Here is a 24,417-nt window from a genome sequence, read left to right as displayed (position 1 = left end):
TCTGACAACCGACAGGGGCGCTGAGGTGCAGTTCCGAAAGGCGGAAGTTGAAGGCAAAAACGGGCAAAACACAGAAATGACCGGACAAAAATGCTTTTTATTAAAGAACGCGGAATGCAGCAGTGCTAGCGAATGGTGCTGCTACTAGCTAACACCCGTGAGACAAAATGTGAGTAGTTTATATTTGAAATCTGAATGTTTATATATACGTTTAGTTTGTAAATGCAAAAATTGCCAAAAATAGGGTGAAGAATCGTCATGACTCTCGTATGAATACGAGAGTCATGTTTCAGGGCTAAGCGTATGCATGAGCAAAACCTCAATGACACACACATAATGTGTGTATATGTATGTGTGTGAAAAAAATTAACATGCCTGCATCTGTGTGTGTGTGTGTGTGTGTGTGTGTGTCATATGCGTGCATGTACACCCACATCCACAGCCACACACATAGGCACGCGCACACACATAAATGTATATACGATCATGATCATTAGTGTCAGTACTATTACCAGATGGCCATCCATCCATATTATGGCGGTGCCTCCCTCCACAGGTGGTGGTGCTTCCCCCTCGCTCACCTTGTCTCTCCCCTGTGATTGCACACATCTGGTTCCACCATGCCGTATACTTATCTCTGCCCAGTAAAACCCGTGGCCTAGACCTCAGGGTCATTCTTTAATGGCGAGGGGATTGAGCATCTTTCTCTCATCCTTTATTGGATGGTGAAACTCAGGACAGGGAAGTGGAGTGGCTGAGATTGATGGATCTAATTCAGTTATTTTCTTTTAGGTATAGGTTGCCGTGAACCAGCTGTTGACTGGAGATGGTGCAGTTATATAGTGCCTTGAATCCAAAGTGCTTTACAATGCGCGTGACATTCACCCGTTCACACACTCACCGATGTCATGGGAAACCATGCTGTTAAGGCTGCAAGACACCGACCTGCTCACCGGGAGAAGTTAGGTGTTCAGTGTCTATATATAGTAACACAATATCCAATTGATTTATAAAATGATTATTTCTGCGTCGGATTTGCAACCAAACTTTGGCTCCTCTCCGAGTGGTTGATAAACATCAAGCTCTGCTGAACCGGCATCCTTACTAACCAGTAGGTGTTGTGTTGTTGCTAGTACAGTAAAGTACGTTGCGCTCAGAATCTGAGCGGACACTCCCCTTTCCGGTCTGAAGCACTGTGCATACCATGAAAATAGTCCGAAGGGAATCCAATTCCAAATTGAATTGTAGTAGGCCACCACCGCTCAAGGAGCAATTGTTTCCCATTCCGTCTTATTTAGATGTAGCGCCCACTCCATGTGGAACCAGCCCCTGTCTTTTGATTCGCATTTCATTTGAAACGCAACGCACTGGGCCACGCCCCTGCTGCACAGGATCTGAGGCCAATTTTCCTAGACTATAGTACAGTAACTAATTACCCATCCACAAACAACACCAATTGTGTTATTTGGAGTGCCTGGCTTAGCCAAAGGTGAGTATACTTTACCACTGTGCCATACTGTATTTGCCTGGAAAGTCACAGCTATGAAGCGATTCCTCTGATGCAGATACATAGTCAGTGTGGGAGTATACAGTAGTATGGGAGGTATAGGCAACAAGTCAAAGTCACTCAGGATAAGAGCGTGTAAGCTCTAATGTAAATGGAGCCTTCTCTTGTTCAAGGTTCAACAACAGAGTTCTTCCAGAGTCTGGCTGGCTGCTGCAGAGACAAGCTGCTCATCCCCATGAATGCTGACTTGGGAGCCTGCCAGCATCGCAGAGCTTCAGTGTCCGGCCATGGAGGCATGAAATCCAGGAATGGGAAGCGGAGGGGGAGGAGGAGGTTTTCATGGCTAAGTGGGGCTAAGCAGTGGGGAGCAGGGCGTGTTACAGCCATTTCATGGAGCATTTGACAGCTGGAAGCTGGCGGGGTATCCTGCCGGAGTCCATGCCCGCTGGATTAGGGGGCTCAAGGTAGTCGATGCTGTCATCGTGGTCCAGCGTCAGCACACGCTCGACCGAGGAGGACGGCACAGAGGACCCGAAAACGTAGTAGGTGATGAAAGTTCTGCAAGCAGCAAACGTGAGATGAGATTCCCATTTTTGTACAGTATAGGCCTCTATCTGTAAGCAATAACTCTGTGCGTGGTAGGTCTTAGATATCAACTTTTCTTCTCATGAAAATGCAACACAGAAACATTGTGTGTTCCTCGGAAACATCTGCGAAAACAAATATAAGACCATGTGCCCTAGGCTATAACACACGTGAAAGGTTGCACAGTTTCACAGACCCATAAGCTGATGACACACACGACCCTACACATCGGGAAAATGTGAGAAATATTGTATGACGTTCTCGCAAAACAGCATATTTCCTTCAACGCCTATACAATATAAGCATGCATGGTCTACGAGCACCTAATAACTATTCCATGTGTGTGGGACAGAAACAAAAACACACTGCAATCACAGGACTTGCCCTTTCGTGCACCTGTAAACATTAAAATGTAACATATTGCATAATGTCAAGACCACAAATGAGAGTGGAAAAAAATAATCCAGGGGTTGTTTGTTGCGCTGCTTGGTTGAGCTTGTGATGGCCAAAAACATCCTGGCAACACACAGTAAAAACAGAAAAGAAAAAAAAAACACGTTCCAGATGTCTAAGTGGAAAAGGACAGTGCATGGGGGGATGAACTGAGGAACTTCCTCTGTTGGTTTCCTTTGTCAGCCATCTTGATTTATGGTCTACTTTTTCCCCCCTCGTGGCTCCTTCCTTCCCTGAATTCCAGAGGGATGTGTCATTCACAAGCACTTCATCTGAACACTTTACCAAGGAGGGGAGAAAAAGAGAGAGCACAAGCTAAAACAGGTGTCACCTCAACAAAGAGCGCTTATCTGACCTCCCAGCACGCTCTGCAGCGAATAACCGCCGCCTGTGCGAGGTGAGCATGACATTAAACAAAATAATAGGCTTCGTTAATGGTTCTTTCGGGTGCGGATGGCAGCAGAAGCTGTAAAATAAGTGGTTTAGCACCCTTGTGTTGTGTCTTAGTGTTGACAACAAAAGAACGGGAGGGTGTCGGTTGAAATGATCCGTGACATTGCTCCGAGCGCGGCGCAGTCGCAGAGCGCATTAAAACATATCACCACAGTTTAACGTGTATGAGTAATGACAGTACAGAGCATGGGGACGTGGCCTCTGGGCAAGCCGTTTCTTAATGCACACTTGTATTATTATGGAAATATGCATACAATTAACACGAAACCACGCAAGAAGATGAATTATGTAACAGCTGATCACTGAAACTGGTTTGTTGTTTGTTTGCTTGAAACAATATCACAAAGACAGACACACTGTTTTCAGCCTTCATCAGTGAACACTGAAAAAAGAAAAAAATAGAAAAGGTCAAATCTCCGCCACAAGGCATGTTTCAATAATAGCAGCGTCTGACACAGTAACATCACACTGTGTCTGTGTGTGTGTGTGTGTGTGTGTGTGTGTGTGTGTGTGTGTGTGTGTCTCTCTCTCTCTCTCTTTCTAGGACACACTTTAAATACCGGCAGTCGGACATGCTTTGATGATATGTCAAAAAGCACTATGTCTTTTGGATATACAGTATCCATAGTAGACATGTCTACATAGTAGACATAGTTACATAGTTTCCCACCAGGAAAGTGGCCCTTGAACACATCATGTCAGATGATCAAGTGGGGAAACTTGGACAGTGCACAGGCGGCAGGCGTGCATGTCATAGGTGTGAAGGGCAAGTCATGATTATAAATGTATGTTGACTCAGACGTAGACGTGTCTCCCTCTCTCTGTCTCAATATGAACTACATGGTCTGATGTTGGCATTTAGTGTGGAGCCAGCTTGGTGCCAAGGGACTATAGTCTCACACTGCTTTTCTAATGCTTCTCGCAAAAAGCTGGTTACAGGCCTCTTCCTGTCGCAGCTTGATTATGGCGATACCATCTACCTCTTTGCTAGTTCCTCAACTCTGAGCAAACTTGACCCCCGGCCTGTTTCATGTTGCATTGAGGTTCAGGTTTTGGAGCGTGACTGGCAAGGATTTCTGGTAGCCGTGTTGACAGTTTGTTTATCATCAGACCGTCAAGACGTGTTTGTTTGTTGATTCTCGTACTATGGATTCTCGTACTTTGTAACTGATTCATAATGGAACAAACCGTTAGAGAGCATAGTATGTGTTTGGGGATGTTGAAAGTAATGTTATTTCATCAGCTTGACACCCACGCCAGCCCAGCTGCCATGCAGTGTTATATATCTTTGAGGTTTGAGGCTAAGCTAGCCTAACAACACACAACTACACTACACAGATGTGCATCATTATCTAACTGCTATTCATTTACTGAGGAGAGAACATGTTTGCCTGACTACAGCCAGACTACAGCCTGACCCATAACACACTACACATCAAACTTAGCTGGAAATGAGTACACTTTACCTACGTCTGAACCCTGCAGTGACAGCAGCTAAATATAGGATATATAAAAAATATGTATATCAATATGTATATCAATTATTATTATTATTTGAGGGGCGCTAGCTGTTAGTGTGTGTGTGTATGTGCAGGGGCTGAAATCCCGTAAAAGGGCCCTTTTGGACAAAAATAACGAAATTAGCAGAGCTAATTAGATCAGCTATTTTCGGGGCGCAACGCAAAATGATGCGTTCAAGTTCAGGAGACTTCGGGGGGAAAAAGCTATTCTTCTGAATGCTGCCTTCCGGCATGGCATGGCATGGAAAGGAGTGGCATTTGCATTTCATTCGTAAATGCTGCATTCGTGGTCTGGAAAGGGCAGTTGTTTTACAGGTTTTATGGTGATGAATCACCAGGATCCTGGATGGCTTGATTCTAGGCTTACAATAATTTATATCAATATCTTTGTAAATATCTATAGAAAATAAATTGGAAATTCTTCACTGGAACCAGAAAACCACGCCCACTGATATGGCCTATACTGTACATAGCAACAAGAACCCCAAAATGGCTTCCTGTCTTGAAGGGTGAAAACCCAAAAGGGGTTCCCATCCTAAATGTTGTTTTTTGGATTATTCAACATACAGTATGCAAGTGAAAGTTTTCCTTGTATTCAAGCCATCACGGGGTAAATGATATATAACATTCCTTTAAGCACAGAGGTGAAGATATTACCGTATCTGACAGATGAGACAGGAGCACCTGTTTGCTTCATGCTGTCATGTGTTTTCAATGGACTCAAGTGAGCTGCAGCGAAACCCAAGGAATGCCATTACACATTCCATAACTCCACTGTGCCTGAATGCCAACAGGTTTAGGATGATGGAAGCAGCTGGAACACCCCAGTGTAAGTTTGTACTCTGTGTGTGAACAAAAACAGCCTCAGTTAATGATAAAGATATAATTTGTGATTTGACATTTACTGCGTGCACTCCACCACACCACATTGGCCAGGTGATACCAGCCTTCTCAAATAAGCTTTCTCCTCCTAGACAAAAATAAATTCCTAACTGCAGTTATCAACGATTATTCTTTACATAATGCAGACTTATACGTATATAGTGTTGCTGTTAGGTGGATACCTTGTATGTCCAAAACCAGTAAACTTTTCAAGAAGTGGAAAAAGTGTTCCAATGGATCTAATATTAGTTGACATTTAAAAAGTAATTCAATATATTTATTAAACAGACATATTCTTAACCAGTTTAACTTTCACCGTTTTTTTAAAGCAACAATAGCAGATGATGTGAGCCTATGATCGACCACTTTTGCACAACAATGTCAACAACGTTTCAAATACTGTATGGAGAGATACAAGCCTTCTTCCTGACAGCAACGATATACTGCTTGTGAATGTGTGTGTGTGCGTGCATGTTCACTTACTGTGACAGTCTATGACTCAGAAATAAAAAGGACAGAAACCCCTAACCCCCCCGGCATGGTCTTAATCTGGCCACGACACAGGGACACACAGGGACACACTGCAGGGACACAGGGGGACACAGGGACACAGGGGGACACACGGCCACGACACAGGGACACACGACTCTCTGACAAATCCTATTGTCCCTCCTCCCGCTGGCAAAGCCGCTCTAAAAATGCCTGACGATTTTCATGCAAGAGCATGACGTAAAACACAGCATGACCGCGACACCATATGCATATGTGGACTGTTCCATCTTCGTTTGCTCTCCTCTCCTAACACCCCATTTCTTTCTCTCTCTCACACACACACACACACACACACCCCAAGGTGGATCCTTAAATCGCCTTAATGGTGTTTGGCTAGTGCATGACCTTTGACCTTCTTAACACCAACGGTACATGTATCTCAGACCCACTCTACAGGTCCCCTGTGTGGGACGATGGGGGGAGGCAGGAGCTGGACTTAAAAACAGGAAACACAATGGTATTTAAAAAAGGATTACTTCTGTGTACTCGCCATATTGGTTATGTACACACACAGATGACAGATAGTGTTAGAGTAGCCAAATGTTGGTTATAATAGCATATCACACACATACCCAACCATACATGACTATTCTCATGCCATATCCCTAAATAGTGTTTGTGCCAACTTAGTTGAGGACTGGAACAAAGGTGACAATGTGTGACCCCTGGAATCAGTATGCTGGGTTGTACAACATGTGTCCCTAAGGGGCACTGGCAGCAGTACGCTAGGTTATACAACATGGCCCCTGGTGTGACTATTCTCATGGCAGTCCCCTGAACAGTTTGGTGTGGATCAGAGCAACGGCGTGCCTCGCAAAATTAAAGGTTAACGTTTTTTCCCATTCAGAATTCCCATAGACTTGCGTCAAATAAGAACTGTGTTCCAAAAAGAAATAAATGATCCTGGCGGTTTGACTCATAATGGATATTAAGAATCAACTGACGGCAGGAAGACGCTAATGCTACTGCTGCCGAATTACATTACATTGGTTTCGACTTGCCCCTTCAAATTCAAAGTTTGTAGATTGAATCTAATTATGTTTCCCTCCTGTCTCTCAAAAAGACATCCACGCTGACAGTGGAGTGAGTCATTCCCCAGTGAACTCACAAGAGACACTTGATGCTGGTTCAAAGCTGGAGTGTGAGGAAAGCAGAAGCTAGAGCAGACCAAGGCAGAAATCCGGATGGAAACAGCCTTATGTTTTATTCTGAATTTGATATGTACAGGAAAAGTGGCTGTATAACAATCTTAATATTATCAAAGTTTTCTGGAAACAAACGGAAAAAACGAATTGCACATGTGCTTACAATAGCTTCTTTCTTTTTTTATGTTTAAAACACACCATCATCATGGTACACAACATGTGGTGAAAAAGGCAGATACACTGGTTACCTGTTGACTGTTGGCTCTCACAGTAAACTATCAAAAAACAAGAACAACAAATAAAAGCTTTTCAGGAACATGAAAGTACCTGCCCGAAAACAATTTGTGAAACAATCAAAAACTTAATGTTTTTAAAAACACACGATACACGTGGCAAGAACTTGTGGCGTTGACGTAGAAGAACAACATGTCACCCTTTTGTGTAAAAATGTATTGATATCGTTTCTTAGGCACTTATTGATATGTGTCTCTGTCAAGCAGACGTCTGTACCTACTTTACTAGGCTATTGTCCCAATATGGATGCTAGAACACTGTTTAGATGTAGAGGTCAAATCAATCCTTCTGTGGTATGGTTGTCTGTGTCAGAACATGCCAGTATTCACAACAAGCAATGTTTTTTCCACTGAACTCTTTCTTATCGCCATTTTGAGGTGAGGTGAGAATAATAAATTCTTTCCTATCATGCGCATTTGAAGGTTTTGATTTATGCTCAACAATGATCTTATTCGAGTGTTTCATTCCAAGTATTGTTAATATACTATAATCCTGTAACGATACTTAATGAAAATCTCCATAATACATTATGTATTATTTACATTGAACAAAACAAGTCATAATGGTCGTTATTTCATTGTGTTGTTGCAACCCTGTAAGCATGTTACTGTATGTGTTAATAGAGGTTTCCATTAAGTAATAGGCCTATGGTATTTGTACTTTCTATACCCTTCCACAGGTTAACAGAAAGGGTAAGACGCTGGAATAAGCCCATTGTGAAGTCTAACCTTTTCTTCTTTCTGCGTTTTATAATTAATTACCGCTCATACACATGGCTCTATCCCCAGCAAGGGCCTTCATTAACAAACAGCAGCTAATGCATATCACGCAGTTCCACCAGGCATACGGAGGAGAAACACACTGGGGCCAGGAGTAATTAAACGCCACTGGAAAGCACCACTTTCCATTGACTGATGATTCAATTTCGTTGTTTCCCTTTTTGTGTGTCGCAAGGGTCTTTCTCTGCCTTTCTGCTCAGTTCATTGGTTCGCTCACAGGCAGCTCGGTACGCATCATAGACATTACTGTCATCACATTATAGGTTCAAGCTTGAGCAGTCTAGGAGGGCTGGGCGCTACTGACAGCCGGCGAGGGGACTAGCGGTGTGTAAATGAGAAGGTCACAAGTCTGATCACTTGCAATGGCCGCCGCAGAGTCCTGTCGAAGTGTCCTCGAGCGTGACACCAGAACCTCCACACCCACTCATTGTAAGTCGCTCTGGATGAAAGCTTCAGCTAAATGCCTGAAACGTATTGTAAATGTAATTACGGCAACTGAATGCAATTAACTCCTGAAGGCTGTTTCATCTTTTTTCCTCTCCTTTCTTCTGAATAAGAACAGGAGGAGGACTGGAGCGATTCTCTCAATCAGATGCGCTCCTTTCTTTCTCTCTATCTCTGTGCCTTTGTGTTATTTCTCTGGTTCCCCCCTTTACTTTCTCCTCCTCTTTCCCCTTCTGTGCGTCAGGAAGCCTCTTGTCAGTTCCTCTGGTGGCTGTGTTCTCTGGCTGTGGCAGGCAGCAGGTGGCTTGTGATGAAAAATTCAGAACAGGGCCTGATTTGGGAGAGAGGAGCGGATGAGAGGAGGGGGGCGAGAGAGGCCATGAGAGGAGATAAAGGTGGAAGATGCACACAAATGAGGTGGGGGGGGGGGGTCCGGGGGGCCATCAGAGAGGAACAGCGAGGAAGAATAAAAGGAGCTAATGAGCAGAGGGGAGAACAGAGGAGGGGAGCGGCAGGAGGAGGGTGGAGGACGGGAGCCAGTGCTCCAGACAGACAGGCAGGCGGGCCAGCGAGTCAGGCCCAGAGCAGTGCAGTCGAGCCAGGCAGCAGATCAGAGCTGTCTTCCCTCTCCTCTCTGTCTGGTTCTCCTCCATGGAGATGACAACGAGGCATGAATCATTTATGAGTGGCTTCTTCGTTAATAACACACTCTGCACCACCAGAGCTTTTTTGTTGTTTAGTACTCTACACATTGCCTTGTTGTTGCTGCTCTCCAGGGACCACTCAAGTAAGAGAACTTGGCCATGGTGGGGAAACGCAAAAACAAAATAAGGAAAAACAAACAGAATAAACAGCATACTGAGGGATGCTTGCTGCAGGTGTTGTTGGTAAGAATAGTAATCTATGAGGTGGGGAGAGAGAGGGCACGTAGTGAAGGTTCACCGATGGGACATGGTTCACAGGGTCTGCAGTTTGGCAAGTCAATGTGGTATAGAGGGGGCACATACTGTACAATGTACATGTTCATATGAAACCACACCATTTCTGACACACATACAAACACAGTGTTTGTATGTGTCTCCAGCTGTCCGTTTGATTGTCACAAAGTCAGTGTGCTAGATCTCTACGAATCAGATCACTGAGAGATCAGCTTCAGTTGTTGACTGAGAGAAGAGCCTCTGTGAGCCGAAGAGCATCCATCAGAGTCAGGCATGCCCAGTGTTAGGGGGAACACATTACTTAGTATTACCATAGTAATCTCACGCATTACTTTTACAAATCTTGATCATATTAACACCTCATTTGAGAGCTGGCTTGATTCCAATAAATACATTTAAGTCAAACAAAATGTATAATCTTTGGGAGATATTTCACTAAATCAAACAATACATTGTGATAAATGTAACAGAAATTGAAAAGTGTCCTTCGAGTAACAATAGATAATAAATTATACTGTAAGCCACATATAAATTATATCAAAAGTAAAATATTAGTAAAGTAAATTGCAATATCATATAAAGACAAAGATCTTCTAAATTTAATTTCACTATACACACTATATTGTTCCTTTCTACTATACTTATATAAAATCTACTGTTTGGTATCAAATATAAAGATTTTTCTGACATACAGTAAGACAAAGTCAACACGATTTGAGAAGAATGTTTGTTCAAGAAACAATTAGTGAGAACTACCACTTTACTACAGTACTTTATAAAGGGGTAGAACTTTATAAGTGCTAACTCCTTCCTACTTTTCAGACATGAAATATTTATGATATTGTGACCTTGCAGTATCTTGGCTGTCAATTGCATTGATTATTTTTGTTTTGTTCTCCTTAGTTTTATGTTTTTCATTTCAGTTCAACGCTAAATCTGAATCTAAAATTAATGTATGCAGTACCATAGAAAAACAACTTCATTTAGAAACCCATGCGTTTTGGCCGACCTTGTTTCAAGTATTGATGGAATTATTTTCCTCCAGTTTAGATGGCTTTTTCATGCACCTTGTGGTAATATGCACCAGAACCCCTACTTCAAAAAACAAATTGCTTTAAGAAACATGGTTATAAAAACAATTATTCAAACTGAATGATAATGCAGTTTCTTTTACCTTTGCGAAACCTTTATACGATATTTAAAAGGAAGAACACCCTGCATTCCGCTTCTGATTTTTTCATTATGTCACTGAAATTTAGTCTGCTACAATTCAATTTGAATACTAATAACATTATGGTGTCACTTTTCCTCTATTCCATTTAGCCTACCCTCTTCCATTTAATATCACGGTACTAGGCTTTTAGTGCTTCATTTGAGGGTGTTTTGTGAAAGTAACAAGCACAATACTTGGCACAGAAAGTAATATCTTAACACACTTTACTGCTATTAATTGAAAGTGATAAGTAAAATATATTCCCCAACACTGGTCATGGCTGAGAGAAGAGTCATAGTGATAACTGAGACGAGTCTCAGCCATGGCTGAAAGAAGCGTCCCTGTCATGGCTGAGAGAAGAGCCATGAAAAGAGAGCAACGACATGCTCATCCCCAACCCAAGTCTGGGCAGGTGCTGAGCGACGAACAGGTGCTGAGCGACGAACAGTATAAGGAAGAACTAAAGTGACTTCAAGAGCCTTGTGCTTGAAACGTCACATAGATCATTCTGGTGCAATAAGAAGCATCTGTCGCATTGGAGCCCTCAATGTGCGAGCGTTTTATTTTGTTCTTCCTTGAAAAGAAGAGCCATGACAGGGACGGTTGAAGAAGAGTGTCAGTCATAGCAGTCATAGCTGACAGAAGAGTGTCAGTCATAGCTGACAGAAGAGTGTCAGTCATAACTGTCAGAAGAGTGTCAGTCATAGCTGTCATAGCTGACAGAAGAGTGTCAGTCATAGCAGTCAGAAGAGTGTCAGTCATAGCAGTCATAGCTGACAGAAGAGTGTCAGTCATAGCAGTCATAGCTGACAGAAGAGTGTCAGTCATAGCAGTGAAAGCTGACAGAAGAGTCTCAGTCATAGCAGTCATAGCTGACAGAAGAGTCTCAGTCATAGCAGTGAAAGCTGACAGAAGAGTTTCAGTCATAGCAGTCATAGCTGACAGAAGAGTCTCAGTTATAGCAGTGAAAGCTGACAAAAGAGTCTCAGTCATGGCAGTGAAAGCTGACAGAAGAGTCTCAGTCATGGCACAAGCATGATGAACAAGCATGGTGAATGAATGAAGGCACTGAAGTATCTCTTAACACTGGGAGGGCCAATGACTCTGCCCGCCTACTGGTATAGGTCATGAACCTCGTACCGAGCACACCTCTCTAAGCCAATAAGACCCCTAATGCTGTCCCTTGTCCGTATCTGATCTGCCTTCATTTTGGCCGTTTTCCAAGGCAGTACCCAAAGATCCACGCACTCCTCTTGTGCCCACAACGTAAATCCCCCTACCAATGCTTTGTCCATCCATTCACTAGTGTTCCATGTCTCTTTTTAATTCATTGTTCTTTGCTCATATTTGCACAGTCCGCATTAACATTTTCTTCAAGGCAGAAGACGCGACACCCATTCCCCTCGTGGCCAGAGTCAAGACCACATGTCTCCGTGTCTCTCATTATCCATTCATCTAACCATCTGTGCTTCCATCCTGCTCTCCTCAAGAATAGAATGGCCTCCCTTTCTCCGAGCCCAGCCGGTTGAGTCTGGCCAGCTGCGAGGGTGACGGTGGGACATCTTGGCGGTACGGGCCCTTGGGGGACACCGGGTCCTTTGGCGCCACGTGCGCCACCGAATGATTGCCAGCGTAACCCTCATATCCGCCCCCGCCATGTATGTTCTCTTGCTTGCCTTTGGCCTCCTGCTGATCCCGCCGCCTCTGCTCCTGTCGCAGGAGCTCCTGTGCCTCCAGGAGGACGCGGGCGTTGATGCTCCCGCCACCCATGCCACCGCCTGGGTAGCCGTTGCGGCAGCCCTGGTAGCTGGAGTAACGAGGGTTGTCCTTGGCCGTCTGGAAGCCCTCGCCCGGCGGGTACGCCTTCTCCCACGAGTCCTGAGACACAGAGCTGGGGTTCTTCCTGGGTTGACTGAGAGAGAGAGAGAGAGAGAGAGAGTAAATGAGAGGAAATGAGCAACGTGTGCAAAGGATTTTAACTTGTGTTAAGGGTAATAATAATATTACAACTTTATTTGTATCTATATAGCACCTTTCATTAGCAAAAAAGGAAACAAAAAGAAAAGCAAAGGCGTGCGAGCGCACGCACACACGAGCACGCACACGCACACGCACACACACACACACACACACACACACACACACACACACACACACACACACACACACACACACACACACACACACACACACACACACACACACACACACACACACACACACACACACACACACACACACACACACACACTCTCTCTCTCTCTCTCGCTTCACGTCACATGGAATACGACCCTGCTAGCCTCCAAACCAAACCTGGTCATCAAGTCAGTTCTTATCCATCAATCACCTTCCAAAGAGCCAGAGAGCATCAGCCCCAACAGAAGAGGCAGTTTAAACCTAACAGGTTTGACATGTTAAACTCTTTGCTTTGGCAGAGAAAGGACGCCGTCAGTGGCTACAGTACAGACATTCCATTCAATGGAAATGAGGGAGCCATTATACCCTCACACCCCCCAAACCGCCTCCGGGCAAGTACTGTACCAGCAGCCTTCTGTAACAACATACAGGTGGAGACCTTGTATGTCCAAAACCCTTACTTTTCAGGAAACAAACAAAAAAGACGCACACAATGCAATTGTGTCAGCTTGTATGTTTTATTGTTTTTAATAGCTACTTTTGTGTAACTCTGTCGTAATTAGACCTGTTCTCTTTCAATGATTTTTATTTGGTTTTCAATTAGACCTGTTAAACCTATACGTTGTTATACCTTTAAATCTAGGACTACTTTTTGAACGCAAACTTGAGGTTTTTCTGAACTGTTAAAATCGGCCTCAGGTCTAAATTGGTTAATAAAACAAAAGAAGCTTGAAATATGTAGTGTTTGGGCCTGATTTGTTGTGTTACTTTTACGTTTTGTGTGTTCTGTATCTTGTTTTTGTTTAGTTATTTTATTCAGGATACATCTATGCATACTATGTTAATTGTATAGTTTTGGGATATAAATGAATTAAACTAAAACAACAACAACCTTGAAATACAGAGATACAAGGTTTCTGCCCCAACAAAGGGAACAAGGGACACCGTAACCACGTCAAATTCCGCTTCCAGACCATTAGGCCCGTTTCACAGACGGACACAGACACACATTGGAGCTGACAGACAGTAATAGCGGGGGCCCATTTCCAGCAGACGGAGAGAACAGCAGCGACCATCTTGTACATCGGGGGCCGGATATCTGACACCTGACATGAGAGTCTTAAAAGGCATGGCGGGATCGGCCTGTCGGCTGTCAAGCCTCGTGAGTGAACAGGGGAAGAATATAGTCAGTGTTGCCAGAATGTGTGAGAGAACAAGCGGAGAGATCTATGAAAAACAAGCCGAAAATAAGTGACTATAGGACACATGATCACAAACACAGGTGGGTCTCAAGAAAAATAATTACTGTATCCAAAATAAGTTTAACCACTTTAACCAGTAATTTGAAAATAGCCCATCTCTGGGCTTGCTTGTAGATCTGATATTTTCAAAAAGGTCTTGAAAAACGTTTGAATATATGTTTTTGAAATAATATTATATTCTTTTTTTTCGTAATTTGTATCCCACGATTTTGCAAACGATTTTTTCACCCAGTGTCAATTATCTATTCTAATGTAATCCTGGGCGGTACACTTCCTCTGCCAACCTGTTTATGTTTTTATATATATTTTAACTTCACAGATGCGAGTCCACAGACAAATTGGTGTCCTTGACATGGAATATTGAAATGTTTGAGAACCACTGATTTAAACAACATTAGTCAGCAAGCCCAAATAAGAAACTACACTTTAGGAACAAGCCCCCTAAAAAAAGCAACTGGCAACTACCAATATTTACATGCGACTTTACAGAAAAACAAGCCCAAAGTGAAGTCACTTATAATAAGCAGACTTGGCAACACTGCTCGTGAGCAGAGGCGGGGGGAGAGTGTTTTGGAGTCAGGGAGAGGAGGGCCAGCCCTCCCCTTTTAAGACAATGACAGGAAAGCCACTCCAGATGTCTGACATCACCTCTCATTTCTGCTTGGCTGGCCACTTTGTGCGGCGTGCCCTGCCTTTTGTGTTTGTGTGCATGTAACTGAGACCCCCGGCCCGCATACGACATGCATGGAAGTACAAGGGAGCCCCCGGCCACTTTCTCCCTGCCTCCCTCTTTTGGACATGTCAAGAATCAAGGTGGTTTTATATGTCACTATAACTTAACTAAGTACAAGCAGTGAAATGTTGTCGGGACTTGTTCATAATAATATATTAAAGCAAAAAAAAAAAAAAAATACAGTGAAGAATCAATGTACCTATTAGACAGGCTGCTTATCATTTAGCAGCCTGTCCCAAAATGTGCAGGTATAATTGCAGATATATAAATAAATCAAGTTTGAAAAAGGTGTACAAGCACCACAACGTGTTGCGAGCTTGTACCGTATATCTGGTATTTTTGCTATTTGTCGTGCCACAAAGTAAACAGGGCTTAAGTGGTTAAGAAGCTCCACCCCAGCTTTCTTCCATGCACAACAAAACAAAGAGAGGGAAAAAGGAAAGCAAGATAAATAAAAATAAAGGACACACATAACTGAACACCAAGGGCTCCTCTGTGTCGTAGCCATGCATAATTATCAGCTTTATCAGTCAGCTGTGAAGAATGTGCATGATTCCTCTGTTTAGATTAGGTTGGTGGAAAGGACCGGCAGGAAATCCAACACTTTAATGAGAATAGAAAGGGGGGGGGTTGCTCTCATTGAAGAACAGATTGAGCGTAATCGGGAACGGATACGCTTTCGCAACCTAGGAAGATAGGATCTGAAATATTAGCCCAGGCCTTATTCTCGCGCACGCTTGAACGACTCCAATTTTTCGGGAGGCGAGGCAGCAGGCGACCCCCAGCATCCGATTTCATTTCACATGTTGACAAAGAGATACAAGACACCCCCCCCCCCCACCATTACCATCATAGAAACGATGGAAATGGTGAAATATGAAACAGTCCACTACCCGCTCTTACATACCAACATACAGTACAGTACAACCTTCTTCAAGGACCCCCAAATGTATTTGGCTGCAGACCCTGCATTTTCAGACCTAGAAATGAAAATAAGGGGGCAGGCACCCCCTTATGCAACATTTGTGTTGTTAATATGTTAACTAATTCTGATCTGATTAGGCCCATCACGCTAAAATACAGACATTCGGTATAGACACACACACACACACACACACACACACACACACACACACACACACACACACACACACACACACACACACACACACACACACACACACACACACACACACACACACACACACACACACACACACACACACACACACACACACACAGTGGAAGGAGGTGCAGGAAGGGGGGAGTGATGGATCTCAGAGAGACAGATAAACACACGTTAGCCTACAGGAAGATGGATGGACACAATACGGGCCGGAAGGTGTGGGGAAAGATGGAGTGAGAGATAGATAAAGGGATTGATGGAGATGGAAAGACAGAGAGAGAGGGGACAGGAAAGAAGATGCATGCAGGGATATGTACAGCACAGCACAGCACAGCACAGCACAGCACAGCACAGCTGTGCACTGCTCTGAAAATAGAACTGTGAAAAATCACTCAAATCCAACGCTTGACTGCCATGATCTGATTGATCTCCGTCTTCTGGTGTTTTCAGTGATTACGCTAGAGGGCGCTCTTCGCCAAACTATGAATGAGGCTATGACTTCTAGAAACAAACATACACGGAAATCACGTAATCCCCCCCAAAAAAACTCCAGCCCGTCCATTTCAATGCTAAAGGATTTCTATCTCTGATTTATTTTTCCAGATTGCGTTTTTAGTGCTTACATCCACGTTGAAAAACAAAATCAGTGGATCTCGAAAGATGAGTAAAAACGGCAGTAAAGCATGTAAATAATGTCTTAATACCTGGTGGTTACCAAATTATACTACAGATGTTTGCACCCCCCCACACACACACACACACACACACCCAAAGATAAACACATCGCTTTGGCTAGAAGATCAATGCTGGCGTCCATTGATGAATTGGAGGTCGCCTGAAACGCCATCATCATCATTGTTACAAATGACAGAGGTTTATTTCCACTCTGGTCTCCTCCCTCCTTGTTTAGGGGTGAAAAGGCCCCTCGTGCACCACAAGAGAAACTGACCTTTATCTGCTGTTTTAGGCAGCCGCACCGCCATTAATCAATCACATCTCCATTCCAAAGACAAAGCAGGTCCAGGATGTATATTATTGGCATGGAGATGAAGCAGCCATTGACTAGAGTCTATAGTTACGGATAAGGAGACATGGTTTGTTGTGCCGATAAATAAGTGTGTAATGTGGACAGTGTAGAAAGATCAATGGTTCTAAAACCATTTAAACGTAGGGCAACAGATAAGAGACAACGTTTGGTAGGTAAATACTGGTCCATATCTAAACAACAATATCAGTTTATTGATCCTATGCCCAGCTTTTCCGGGTTTGTGTGAACACAAATATTGGCTTGGCTTTGGCTGATCATCCCATGGCGATGATTTGATTGGCTGAGCAAAGTACATATTGAAGATAAAACTGATGGCAGAAAAGTGAATTGGCCGGGATGACATTTGTGATGATTTGATTGGCTGAGCATGGAATGTGATGTATGATGATAAGAGCGCCCCTCACTTCACACAATTTGCTTATAATTATATATCAATTACTTTAAAAGGTGACCCTAAAGGCAGCAGAATGGAAAGGCCCATGTTGGCAGTGTAGGAAGTGTTAAATGTCAAACGACAGAGACGATATGTATATTGATGGAAGTTCACCAGGATGGACTTACTCGTGATATTACAACTGAATGTTGGGGCGGGGCAGCCCTTTTCCCCCATTGTTTGAATATCCAGCATTTAAAATTATCTTTTGCCAAATTACCTGGACCACACTTTGAGAACTGATGTAGACTTTTAGATGAAAAAGTCAAAAGTTAAATTCCCTTAGCGGCCAGCGATGACAGAGGCGTCCTTGAGCAACACACTTATTTGCTCATCGTAAGCCACTCTGTTCCCACCCTGCTCCACTGTGTTCATCTAAGCTCTCCAGCTGTTATGTCTGTCTTGTTTGCCTGTTCTGTCTGTCTTTCCCCATGATGCGCCATGTTACACTAAGCTAGCCTCCCGCTTCAGCATGACTGATTGAATGCTTTTTGGAGTAAAAGGTAAAGTATGTTTACATAACCAAACAATAAATAACATGTTTTACTCTTCATTTCCCTCTATACCAGCATTTATCAGACGCTGGAGTAGTGAGGTGGTGCTGTGTCGAATCTGATTCTGAAATGATTAAACAATAGTGTTGTTCAAAAGGGTAGTCCTCTAACTGGGTGCAGACACTTGTCAATGTACACAGCAGAAGAAATATCCACACTCGCTAATAGCGTATTTAAGAATCTTTAATGATCAGAAACTCTGAGGAAGACCAACAGGTCGAACCGTGTCCCGTTTAAATCTGACTGATGCTGCAGATCATTAAGGACTTTTAAGAATACCATTAGCGATTGTGGATATTTCTCCCCAAAGTGTTCTCGCTAAAACAATAAGCTGTCTTGTTCATACAGTACACAAATGGAAGTGATATGAATTTAGAGGACATTGGATGTTCCGGGTGCTTGAGAGAGACGAGAGCTCATTAATGTTTCAACAAAAGCGCCTGCAATATTTATCAAGGAAGCAGTCTGCGGTCGACAGACAGTACAATTACTACTGTGGTGAAATATTAGTTGTTAATACACTTTTGCTGTGTGTGCTGTGTGTGATGGTGATAGGTACACTGTGTGTGTGTGTGTGTGTGTGTGTGTGTGTGTGTGTGTGTGTGTGTGTGTGTGTGTGTGTGTTGAAGTGGTTTATTCATAATTTAACTTTTTCCCTCCCTACAAGTGTATGAGTCAATATTTGTCTTTGAATGACACGTAGTGTAGTGTCCAAGTATCCAAAAGTACACGTGCCCAAACAAAGTATACACAACTAGAGTAGCCTAACTGCCAAATGCACAAAGACACTTCAACTTCCTGGAAGCAACGACACACAGACATATCATGAGGATCAAAAGGAATTGCATTATGGGAGATGAGAGCGATCATGTCAGATCCATGGAAGAGTGTAATATGATCTGACCAGCCTGTGGTTTCACTGCTGTGCCGCACGTGTGTGTGTGTGTGTGGGAGTGTGGGAGTGTGCGTGTGCGTGTGTGTGTGTGAGTTGTGGTCTAAATGTGACCAGACATGACGTGGTTGGATGTATGTTGACATAGATTCATCCATGATGTCATGAGACAAGGCCATTACCACCTCAAACAGGCATAGATCAGACACACACAGCATGCACACTCGCGCACACACACACGCACGCATGTAAAGTGTATACTGTAAATGCGCTTCCCTTCCCCCAATGCATACCAATAATACTGTATAGTTAGTATTATGCATCCAGAACCCAATAGATCTATCAAGTGTGCATGAATGTGTGAACTGTGTATCCCCCACCCCCAAATCGAATGCACTTCTGTGACAGACACGCACGCTGGTCCACACGCACATGGAAGAATGCATGTCCACCTAGAATCTCATGCATGCACTCACGCAAACACGGACAGAGAGACATCAGACACACGCGCATGCACGCACACACTACTGCTTCACGTCACATAGAAAACGACCTTGCTAGCCTCTAAACCTAACCTGCTTATCAAGTAGTCAGTTCTTATCCATCAATCACCTTTCAAACAGCCAGAGAGCATCAGCCCCAACAGAAGTAGTAGTCAACCACACACACACACACACACACACACACACACACACACACACACACACACACACACACACACACACACACACACACACACACACACACACACACACACACACACACACACACACACACACACACACACACACACACACACACACACACAGCTGTACTCACCGTGGTAAGGAGCTGTACTGCCTCTGGGCCTGGGCGAACGAGTCTCTCTCCTCCTGCCGTTGCCGCTGCATCTGCACCTCCACGGACACAGAGTGGCGTCCAGGCTGGCTGCTGTAGCCAGCACCAGCTGCACCGTTACTGCTGCTGACGACCGTGCTGTTGGCCTGGGAAACACCACGGGTTGGCGTGAGTTAAAGATGGAATGCCATGATTTCTATTTCACTTTTTCTGTTTTGTATGTGTCTATGGAGTTAACATTTACCCCAGGTTTTGTTGTTAGAATATTAAATATCTTCCCTGTGTATTTTTGGTTTCTTCCTGAAAGCTGAAAGCATTTTGAGTCAAAAGGCCCGATCAAACGTACACCATTTGAGTGACATCATAACCCTAACCCCTCCCCCATTATCATACAAGACAGCTGCGGAGTGCGGGCGAGGCTTAAGTTCAGGTGGGTGGTGCTAAGATGAAAACCAGGTATACTTAATGAACTGGTGGGTGTGGCCACATAAAAACACAATTTAAAAACTTTCTGTACACTATTTTGAAAAGATCTTCCTCCGTAGTATAATCATAGTATCTGATGATCATGTTTTAGCGGAGAATGGAACTTTTCCCTGTGTTTACGTAACAAAGATTTTGTTTTACACATGGTTTACCTCTATAGCAGCCATTATCAGCCACTGGAGTAGTGGCCATACTGGCCCCATTGAATGGTATGATAACGGTGGAATGGAGTAGTGTGGTGCATGGGATTTACCTGCAGAAACACGTTGCCCGTGTTTGTTTACAGTTTTGGTTGACACTGGACATTTTTGGGATACCAAAACCAATGGTGGAAGAAGCACTGAGTTTTACTTAGGTCGAATATAATATAGTTACAGTACAAACGTTTTACATTTTGTGCTTGAGGTATGTTTTTTGTAAATATTAATATCAAACTTGTCACTAAAGTTTTAAAGTAATTGTAGTGGAAAAAGTTAACATTTATCTCTGCGATCTAGTAGAGTAGACGTATAAAGTATTGAACACATTTTTTATATTTAAGTACAAATACCACAAAATAGTACTTAAGTACATCCACCACTGCTGTGGACATAGTCAAATGGATGGATCAGTCATAATCACGAATGGCTGAGATCGCGGACTACATCATAGGGTTAAGCTACAGCATCAAAATGTATCACATACTTGTCATCATTACGAATGATTAGAGACAATTAAATCGGTTAAGATATTGATCAGTCATAATTATGGTTTACTGACTTGCTGTAGGACGATGCCAGCAGCAAAGTGTATCAAATATTAAGTAGTAAGTATGTTGGAATGCAACATTACTTTATTGATTCAACAGGAGGGGAAATACCATTAGCATTGATTGCACACTTTGTGTACATCGTTAGTGTCGGGTGGAATCCTCGTATGTCCAAACACATGCATTCTTAATATTGTTTTAAAAACATTTTAAGATAGTGAAAGTAGCAGATCTACAAGCTCACAGAGTGTCGCATCGCGACACGCTGTTTTTGCGCAACGCGCTTATAACAATTCATTTACAAACTAAACATAAACAAATAAAAAGCAAGGCTTTTGCACACATACTGTACAGGCGACAGGTGCGTAGGAGGACAGCCAGGAGCCCTGACCTACTGAAAAAGGAACAAACTCCCACACACTGTCGTCAAATGCAGTAGAACATTTTATTAAGGGAACAGCAACGTTTCTGTCTTATTCGACCTTGATAAAGATAGCCTGCTGAAGGTCGAATAAGACCGAAACATTGCTATTCCCTTAATAATAATTTTTTCTACTGCATTTGTAGACCGTGTGCGGGAGTTTCTTCCTTTTTCATGAACAAAACCTAAAGAGTTGAAATATGGATACACAAGGTTTCTCCCCGACTGCAACGATATGCTCACTGATTGTGACCACTTTGGTAATATTGAGCTGTTGCACGTTTTACAACAATCCATATCTCTCACTTCTGTCAAGGCTTGAAAAAATATAACTTGAACTTTCCTCCACTCCTTGGCTCCAAGTGGATTTTAACAGGGAAATCAATCTGTTTTGTGAGCACTAAGTGCAAATGTTTGGATGATCTGGCAGGAATTCAAATACAATTATTGGTACGGCGATTATCTACTGTAGAATTCTGGACGTGCTATAATATTTTTATCATCATCACATCACACACCTATCATTAAACCTTGAATAAACATTACACACCATATAAACTGTAGATGCTGGGGTGGCAAAACAATTGTGTAAAAAAACTCTTTAGGAGGTGTAAACTTTACAGTTTTACAGTTACCCTGTCTTCAGAGAGTGGATCAATTTTAAAGACCCTCAAGTCTCATGAAGCAATTTTGTATAATAGTCACACAACGAAAAGCTGAGGCATCTTTGATCAAAATGCATCAACATTGTTTTGATTCAACTGGCTGTCTTATAGGCCTACTAAAGGCATAATAATACATAACTCCTTCCAAGTCTAGACCACTGTTTCCAAAACTTAGTTATTTTATACATTTTAAAACAAATTCCATAAATAAATTAAGAATTAGTGAAAATAGCCGATCTACAAGCTCTTAGATCTGCTATATTCACTAGTTTGGGTCTAATCTTTTGGACCTTGTCCTGAACAGTTTGGGAACCACTGGTCTAGACATCTGGAGGTGTACACATGCAGGTTCAGAAGAAAAAGTGCCGTCTTGTCCGACGCTTGGACGACGTCAACTTTAAGTTAAATCACTTCCCTTTCCGAAGAAAACTTCGGACATCGGAAAGGAGTGTATGTATTGATCGCCCCTCCCCAGCCCAAAGACACAGAGACTTACCAGGTGTTAGGCAGACAGACTCTGTCCTTGTCCCCTCCTCACGGGTCAGATTGGGGAGGATGAGACACGGACAGAGGGTGGAGGAGGTGAAGGCGGTGTACAGGAGGTGGAGAGGCGGAGGGAAGGACCATGCTGGGGACTCAGAGTGGGTGTTATGATGATTATGAGAGGTGATGGATGTTAGTGGGTGTTAATGAAGGACACAGAGATCTGTCCTGCCGGCACTGGGACCTCCTTTAGACCCTCTGCTCTGGGTATAATGTCCCACCCAGACAGGTCATTAAGGCCTGAGCGAGCGTGTGTGTGTGTGTGTGTATACACCCACACACACGCACACAAAGAGACACCTGGAATGCTCTTCCATTTCCACACGCATACATAGTAGCAATGGCGCGCGCGCGCACACACACACACACGCACACACACACACACACACACACACACACACTTCACCTATTTAGCTTTGCCCACCATGCGCGCGCTGACATGCACATTGTTTTGTTCAGATCATGTTCAGTGCATTAACAGGGTGGGTGTGTAATAATTATGATTATAGTGTGGATCAGTCGTAACACAAAGCCAACCAAATTACTTTTATTACTGCATTGTGTGTTGTGCGGGGAGCGTGTACAGGGAGCAGTGTGTGTGTGCGCGCGCACCCGCGTGTGTGAGTGTGTTTGCGTGGGAGGGTCATAAAACGATTAAAGATGCTTGGCAAGAGGAACACATTCCCATTAAACAAAATGAAGCCCGTGGACAACTGTCTCTGGGATTGATTGGCACTGCCTGTCCGCTCTGTTGTCATGGAGACAGGCTGGCAAGGCGGCTGGGGCTGGGGAGGGCATGAGCCCGCCTAACTATTGGTCGATGTCGGGCAGAAACCTCTTATCTCCATAAATACATTTTTGCAGATTTTCACTCCACAAAAGGAGTGAAAATAGCCGATCTATAACGCGCTGTGAACTTATGTGTCTGTGAACTTATGTTATTTATGGGTTTTGTTAAATACATAAGCGTTTGGACATACAAGGTTTCTACCCGACAGCCAACGTATTATTTGCTGATGAAAGGATTCCATAACCAAAACGACAAATTGCCCCCTGGCTGAATTACATTTTCAATATGATGGGAGACAAATCCCTTTAGTGGGTTTTAGGGGATGTGGAATAGTCTCAAGAACATGGGACAGAGAGAGAGAGAGAGAGAGAGAGAGAAAAAAAAAAAAACCTAAAGAAATTCAGATAATGTGTGGGTATTAAAACGTAACAGTAAAATACAGGCGGCAATATAAGAGCTCTTTCTAAACCGCCCCACAGCCTCACTGTGACTATAAACTCCCTATTCTCACCCAGGTATAAATGAGCTCAATAAAAGACCGGCAACAATGTTTGCCGGGAGAGCGGGCATCAGTCATCCTGATGGAATTAGACCGCACTACCCACAATGCTCGGCTGCTGCTCCCCAAACTACAGTTGAGGAATAAAAGAGAGGTTCCCTCCAAGCCTCCAGGAGGTGAGATATTGAGTTAACGGACAGTGTTGCCATGTCTGCCTATTATAAGTGACTTTGGCCTTATTTCTTCTGTAAAGTTGTTTGGAAATATTGGTTTGCGGGTCGTTGCTTAATTGCTAAATGCTGTTTAAACGAGTGTTTTTCAATTTTTTTCTGGTCAAAGTAGGCAAATTATTTATTTGTGCCAGGACCCACCATACAAGATTTGTGTCGTAATATATTTCAGATTTTTGAGTGGTGCAGCCACTCCATTGCGTAGCTACGTATGTGTGTCCCTATGTATGTACTGTATGTGTACGTGTC

At 43.3% G+C, this 24,417-nt stretch overlaps 1 protein-coding gene across 3 annotated transcripts in view; it reads right to left on the bottom strand.

Annotated features, from left to right (window-relative positions):
• Positions 1-7,249: 7,249 nt before the first annotated feature.
• LOC308325898 (partitioning defective 3 homolog) overlaps positions 7,250-24,417 on the bottom strand; it is a 261,533-nt gene continuing 244,365 nt past the window's right edge. For all 3 annotated transcript variants that reach the window (XM_080778653.1, XM_080778655.1, XM_080778654.1), the window contains 2 exons: positions 19,769-19,932; positions 7,250-12,677 (listed from right to left, as the gene is read on the bottom strand). In XM_080778653.1, coding sequence (XP_080634779.1) covers positions 12,251-12,677; positions 19,769-19,932 — 591 coding nt within the window. In that variant the 3' untranslated portion in view covers positions 7,250-12,250. The remainder of the gene's footprint in view (positions 12,678-19,768; positions 19,933-24,417) is intronic.

Source organism: Protomyctophum bolini (genome assembly GCF_963924005.1).
Source record: "Protomyctophum bolini genome assembly, chromosome: 12".
NCBI classification, from domain to species: domain Eukaryota; kingdom Metazoa; phylum Chordata; class Actinopteri; order Myctophiformes; family Myctophidae; genus Protomyctophum; species Protomyctophum bolini.
Note: the sequence above shows the minus strand (reverse complement) of the source record. Positions and strands in the feature narration are given on the sequence as shown.